At 37.2% G+C, this 7,333-nt stretch overlaps 1 protein-coding gene across 5 annotated transcripts in view; it reads right to left on the bottom strand.

Moving 5' to 3' along the window:
- Positions 1 to 699: 699 nt before the first annotated feature.
- Positions 700 to 7,333, bottom strand: part of LOC126864788 (protein split ends) — a 120,642-nt gene continuing 114,008 nt past the window's right edge. For 4 of the 5 annotated variants that reach the window (XM_050616500.1, XM_050616502.1, XM_050616503.1 and 1 more), the window contains exons 8-13: positions 7,164 to 7,333; positions 6,950 to 7,069; positions 5,102 to 5,218; positions 4,178 to 4,945; positions 3,836 to 3,994; positions 700 to 3,710 (exon numbers count right to left, since the gene is read on the bottom strand). The exon at positions 7,164 to 7,333 is cut by the window's right edge and continues 9,947 nt beyond it. In XM_050616500.1, coding sequence (XP_050472457.1) covers positions 3,582 to 3,710; positions 3,836 to 3,994; positions 4,178 to 4,945; positions 5,102 to 5,218; positions 6,950 to 7,069; positions 7,164 to 7,333 — 1,463 coding nt within the window. In that variant the 3' untranslated portion in view covers positions 700 to 3,581. The remainder of the gene's footprint in view (positions 3,711 to 3,835; positions 3,995 to 4,177; positions 4,946 to 5,101; positions 5,219 to 6,949; positions 7,070 to 7,163) is intronic. The other variant, XM_050616504.1, reaches the window with a different exon arrangement.

Below are 7,333 nucleotides of genomic sequence, written 5' to 3'. Positions count from 1 at the left end.
CCAGAAGAAAAATTTGCGGGATATTTTCGATATACGTTTCAAAATCAAGTATTTCGTTGATGTAAAATTTATATTTTATTTACGAAAAATGTAAGAAACTTTTATAACCAATTACAAAGCATCGGTATAAGACAAAAATGCATGGTAATACTGCGAACGTTGCAAAGAGGGCGTGAAGTACTCTGAAATATCTTATTCTTATGTATGATACACGATACATATTTATAATAGGAAAACTTTCTCTATTTTCTTTCACATACTAAGAAACAAATATTTTTACGTTTTCATCGGCCCTCATAGATATGCATTAATATGATCATGTATGTTTATTAAAAAGAAAGGTAGATCATACTTGAGTCTTGTAACAAATACAAAAGTGTCGTTAGACAGAGTGAAAACTTATGTAGAGAAAGCAATACAGAAAAGATAGTAATAACATACGATACAAGATGCAAATAAATTATAGATTGTATTATTTTCATGTGTTATATTATTCTTTACCTCTCGAACGATGACGAAGTCCAGCTTCTAAACTTCTAAATGACAGATTTATAATGGTAAACGCTGTAACGTTTTCCGTTTTCTTATTTTCATTGTAATCGACGAACACTAGTCGTAAGCAATAAAAATCTCGCGTATAAATTAAACGTCGCACACTTTGTTTTTAACGGGTTTCAAAAATGACGCGTCGAGCCGTGCTCAAGTTTTTTAATCATAGTTATTATTATCGTTAATATCCATATAATTATCAATAACTACAGTAAAACACAAAACAAAAAATGGATATCTGTACATTTCTTTCTCTTAAGTAAATAGTAACATAAACTTTTTTGTTTGTATACCAGTAGCTTATAATAGGAAGAAACTAAATCATAATATTCACAGATATTTTACAAGATAGATAAGACACGACGTAGACACGCGCGTCGCGGGAACTTGAATTTCCTATACATATAAAACGATTTCGACGAAGAGTGGAAAAGTATCGAAAAGAGGAAAAACGAGGAAAGAACGGGAAAAACGAGGAAAAAGAAAGAGAGAGGAAGAAGGACGGAGAAACAGAGAAAACAGAAGGCGCGATTTTTATCATAAAAACGAATGAAATATACCGCGACGTGAGCGTCTTGTTCGCGTCCTATTATGTGTACTTAACCGTAGCTGTAATATATGCTTTCTTTAAACTCGGCGTCTCGCACGCCCACTTACACCTCTACACTGTACATATGCACAACGCATCTTTTACACTGTACATGCACACGCTCCACGAGTATCCGCGTTGCCTTAAATTAATCACGCTTCCTTTAGGGATCGTCAACACACCATCATTTATAGTTGTATAATGCGTATACACTTTCGTTTCGTACGTATTAATTGCGTTAAAATCAACCGTATAATAATCGAAGTTATAATATAATATACATAGTATCGATGTATTCGACGCCCGATAGGTCAAAAAAAGAAGAGAAAAAATAAAACATACAGAGTCGTCAGATCAGTGATTGCGCGATCATTCGAAGTAGTAAAGAAAATAGAGGTTACAAGACAAAACGAGAAATCGATTTGTAAAACGATCGATATTTCGAGTCGATTGAACACGGGTGACAGGAATATAAAGTATGTTTTGTATGTTTTGACCATCCCTAATACTTTTCCATAAGGTTATTTTCTAGAGGCATGCGCCCTACGCGCAGCAGCAATAATATCGTAAATAGGTAAGTTTCTTTATATTATTTAATAATGTTTTTTTTCATCCACGGCTTCGTGTGATATAATATAACTTCTGGTCTATACACGTAAGCGCATTATTATCCTCGATACGATTGCTAAAGAGTCTATGACACATCGCGCAAAAGGCGACAAAGTATAAGAGAAATGGGGATGGAAGTGTACACAGAATGGGGCGACGTCAATGGTCAATGAGATCGGTCATACTGTATCCTGTTCATCCAATATGACATACTTTTAAGCCCCTTACCTTTTTTTCTTTTTATGTGCTGGTTGGTACGTTCTAACTAGCCTGATGTAATAACGTTAATAATAATTGATAGCAGCGATAATAGTAATAGTAGAGTAGTGGTAATAATAATAGTAGTAATAGTGGTGATAATAGTATAGTAGTAATAGTAGTAGCAGTAGTAGTGGTAGTAGTAGTAATTAATAATAAGTAATAATAACATAATAATGACAATAATAATAATGATAATATAATAATAATGATAGCCATACTAATGATGATGATGACAGTACTAATGATAAAGATGATAATAATAATAAAATTAATAATATTACATATATATTAATATTATTATTATTTTATATTATAGTTATAATAATAATTATGATAATTATAATAATAATAATAATAATAATAATAATAATAATAATAAAGAATCAAAATAAGAATATTAAAAATTTTTATAATATACATAGTGCTAAGATGATAATAATGATAATAATATGATACATCCTGCTATTGGAAATTATATTACACTAGGAATAAACACTATTTTAGGTAGTTTTTTTCCCACGCTTCTTCGCTAGAGGTCTAAATCGTAACTTTACTTTCTAGTTCGACACGAGCGGCAGCAGCAACAGCGGCAGCAGCAACTATTGTTACAATTAATATAATACATAGGTATTTATATAGAGCAGTATTATACAAAAAACACATCACATACCGCGTGGACCAGTATCGGTCACCATTTTATAATGTTTTTACTTTTTTGTTTTCTTCGTCTTTACGCAGATATATATCGTTAAATAATTAAAATCACAGTAGTTATGCCCTCGCTGGCTCGCTTATAATTTATACAGTATCATTAATATCTAAGCCTTACTTAAAATAGCTCGTGTATTATAGTGGTAGGGGGTACGTTAGTTTTTTTAATCTTCTTCCTCTATTCTCTTACTTACGAAATCGACTGTCCATCTAGAGCAACGGTAGATATATTATTTTACTGTTTTCCTAGAGGAGGGACGCGTGTGAGTTTTTGTTCCTTCGTTTTCTCTCTATCTTTCGCTCTTTTACATCTTTTCTTTCTTTCATTCTTCTTTCCTTCCTTTTCTTTTTTTCACAGTGAGGACATCGCGTGGTTTTTATCAATCGAAGGTCTTCACTAAGGGCTGGGGTTGTGCCTGACCCGCTTGTCAGAAAGACCAAGAGTGACGTCGGTCGATCTCACAAACGTCGTCAGTTAGACGAGTGGTACCGCGGAGCCACTTCATCGAGGAGGAATGAAACTCGCCATTGCGAAATAAACCGGGGAAGAAAGGCACGCTCGGTGATGTTCGCACATTGACCGTGCTAGCCTCTCTACGCTACACAACCCCGTACCTACGTTTTAGGCCTACGATCTAGAACATCGGTACGAATCGCCGAAGAATCCGTTTGATTGTCACTGATATAACTCCGCAGGAGAAACCTTCCTCGCTCCCTCGGAAATACTCTTCATCGTTCGTCGTACGATACTGCACCTCGTTAGGAGGACACTCCAGGCTTCATGCCACGTTCGAAGCGTCCTACAAGTGCGTGAAGGCGAGAAGTATAGATATATTGTAATCCAATAGACCACTGGTTGGCCTCAAACCGTGGCGATCACGATGAGCAAATGGGCGATCTTTGCGACACGATGCAATAAATCCGGTGCGATTCGCGCTAGGCTCTCGTTTGCGAAATCACACGACGGGAAAATGTGAACTACGTATGCAGGCTGCAAAGAAAATGAAATCCATGTTTATTTCCATTAGTTTACATCTTTCAATTGTATCGTAATTGTCGCTGCTAGTGATAGCATTATATATGGTTATGTATATTATAAATATTTGCGATACGTACTTGTTGCGATCCTGGTGCAGCGATATTGACAATTCCAGCGGCCTGTTTTTGTTGTAAATACATTATAAATCCGGTTTGAAGATTCTTACTTTGTTGCAATACGTCTACTTCGTCTCGGCCACAAGGAAGCGCAAGGAGCATGCAGTGTTCGTTATCCATCTGGAAGAAATTGCGAATAAAATAGCTGGCTGTAGTACATAGAAAAAAGATTTGTCGATAATCCATATTTAAACGATTCTATAACGAAACACGCAAAATATGCGATTTAAATCAAGATTTATATATTTTATATATATATATATATATATATATATATATATATATTTCTGAAAGCACACATACCTGCATCTTCCTTGCTACTCCTTCGACCTGAGTTTGTTCCAGTCTCATTCTTTGAGCGATTCTCAGTGGTGGAGTAGATCCATCGCTGTTACATGGTAAACTGTCTCTGGCCACATTGGGATTACCGAAAACAAAATGCATCTGTACCGCTGCTTGGTCGTTTTTAAGAGCCAACAGTCCCTGCCACATAACCGGGTAACGTTGCAACAACATCTGGAATGAATCTGCTTGCGGTGGCACTTGAGAAGCATGAGGTGGGGTAACCACTTGGTGTTTTCTAGGCCTATCGGGGGTGATGGCTCTGTCGCTTGGCGCCTCGCTGGCAGCAATAGGATACTGAGATCGTAGATGCGCCGGTGGAGGTTCGTAAAAACCACCTCTGGCAGCTGCTGCTGGCGCCCCAGTCAACGATGGATTACTGCCCGTATTATATTGCGGTGGCGGTGGTGGAGGTAATCTCACTGCTCCGTGCATCATGTACACTTGAGCTACTTGAGGACTATCGGTAGTACGATCGTGCGGTGTTCGTGTACTACGTCTCAATTCCAACGGTGGGCTGTGGCTGTCTTCTATGCCTGTTTCGAGTTTCGGATCTAAAGGTAGATGAGGAGATCGAGTCTCTTGAATGTGGTAAGCTATGCGCGGGGCTGTTAAAGCAGCCTCCTGTTGTGCACGCAAATACTGGTACTGCAACATTTGTGGGTGCATGTAGTGAGGTGGGAGCTCTCCGCCTCTGGTCAGTCCGCCATAGTGATTGACAACGTCACCCTAGATGTAAACGTATTATAAGTAAAATTATTTCATGGACAAGATACCGTATGATTTCGAAGTTTCATTAGAATTAGTAGCAAAACATTTTTGCCGTATGCGTAACATCGATGCATTTTAGTAAAACTGAAACAGTGTAGTTAGCATAGTAAGTACCTGAGAAGCATTAGCATGATGATGGGCAGGTGGGGGCAATGGAGGACTCTGGGATCGATGTGGGGGGACAAGTCCATATTGACCCCCTGGTGATGGAGTAGCACCCACACTCCCATGCTAGCCAAAACCAAGCCAAGTTAATTCGTATATCGACATATTTTTAGAAAACATACATACAGTAGCGGACAAAAGATTAAGACGAAATGGAAAAAAGAAATAATTGATTTACATTCCATAAAAAAATATATAAATACAGTGCTCTACTTTTGGTATTAACTAATTAGACATTTGTTTATACACTTACAAAAAAATTTCATTTTGATATTTTGCTCAGTAGCTAGGTTATAAAAATGGAACGAAATCTGTATAATATTCTGTCGGTCAAAAGTTTGACTACACAAAAGATTATTAATTTTTGGTAAGAAAATATATACATTTTTTGTTGAAATTCAATATTTTGTCCAATATCCGTTATTTCTTATCACTTCGGTACATCTTCTTGGCAGAGAATCTATTAATTTTTTACATTGATCTACCGCAATATTACTCCAAGCTGTTTCAATTGTAAAGTTCATTTAAATTTTTCGGTTTATAACCTTGTACTGCCTTTTTTTATGATGCTCCATAAATTCTCGATTGGATTAATGTCTGGTGATTGCGACGACCACGGCAGCACGGTAATATTTTCTTCTTTAAAAATCTGTTCCACAACCCAGACCGTGTGCTTCGGATCATTATCATTTTGAAAAATAAGATCATTACTCATATCGTTGCGTGCAAAAGGCAACATTGTGTTGTTCAGTATGTCCATGTATTGAAAACGGGCCATAATTCCATTAATACGACATATTGGACCACCATAACGTTTTTAAAACGCACTGTGTTTTCAAACTTTCGCCAATTCGACGTCTAACATACCGTATCCCGTCAGAAGAGACGCGATTGAATTTCGATTCGTCTGAAAACAATACCTTTTGCCGATCTTCACTTGTCCGATGCTTATGAGCTTTAGCAAATTCAAGTCGTCTTTTTCGGTTTCTAGAACTCGACAGTGATGTCTTCTGCGGTTCTTGTCCTTTTAACTTAAAGTCTTCTGATCTTCTCGTATCAGTTCTAGCACTAATTTGTGTATTGTTTTCATAGTTTGCCTCCGCAGCAATATTATTTGCAGTACGAACACGATCCCTTTCGCTCGTTGTTTCCCGTGATCTTCTGTTTTTCAATTGATCGGAATACGCGCTTTCGGTTAAAAATTTATACCAAACTTCCTTACAAGTCGCTTCTGACCTGTTCGTTATATTTGCTATTTCTTTGAAGCATTTATGTTGCTTTCGCAGCCTTATGATTTGTTTCTTCTCGCTTTCAAGTAACTTCTTTGGTCTAACCATAGTCTGTTCCTACCTAAATGAATTTTAAGCAATAAAAGGTACACTAAACAATGATTTTGACATTCCAGAATAAGAATGTTCAAAAACTGTACTCATACTCACGTTTTACGTAACTCGTCTTAAACTAACGTCCACTGTTTACAAATGTTAAACGGTAACTAACTGTTGTAACTCCTACATTATTTGTATTTAACAGTTGACGGTTTGAGGTTGCGAAGGTCAAACATAATACATCTATGTTATTCCAAAGAGACAAACCGAATAGAAGAACAATATGCGTATAAGATGTTTGTAATGTGATTTACAAATCATCGGCTTAAACTTTTGTTCGCTACTGTATACTATAACGTATATTTGTAATGGTTACACACAATTTGTATTAATTTCGCTACTCAATCGGTAACGAGATATATAGTTTAAAACGACAAATATATATATATGTTACGAGCATCATGCTTACCAATGGTCCTCCTTCGTACGTTGATATTGATACGCCCCGTGCCTGAGGACTCGGTGTTGGGACCATAATGCAGCCGGACATCGACACTTCTACTTTCGGTGGCTCCATCGTTCCCGTTACCTACGATCATAGTCAAAATATAAATTAAACTTTTTCCCTTTTACATAGGAGCACTTTATCTCTATCTTTATCTTTGGAAGAAAATAACCATTACCGGTGGTGGTTTTGGTGCTGGAGGTCTCGAACAGCTGATGCTAGCGGGCTGCGGGTTTATCAGATGAGATTGAGTGGGTGGGCTAGCCACCACACCTGCGACCATAGGTGGTACCACAGCCTGCAGCAAATGAGCCTTCGGATTCAAAGGATGCGGCTGTCCGTTGATGC

This window comes from Bombus huntii, chromosome 4 (assembly GCF_024542735.1).
Source record: "Bombus huntii isolate Logan2020A chromosome 4, iyBomHunt1.1, whole genome shotgun sequence".
NCBI classification, from domain to species: Eukaryota; Metazoa; Arthropoda; class Insecta; order Hymenoptera; family Apidae; genus Bombus; species Bombus huntii.
The sequence above is the reverse complement of the archived record's forward strand: the minus strand, read 5'-3'. Positions and strand labels throughout refer to the sequence as shown.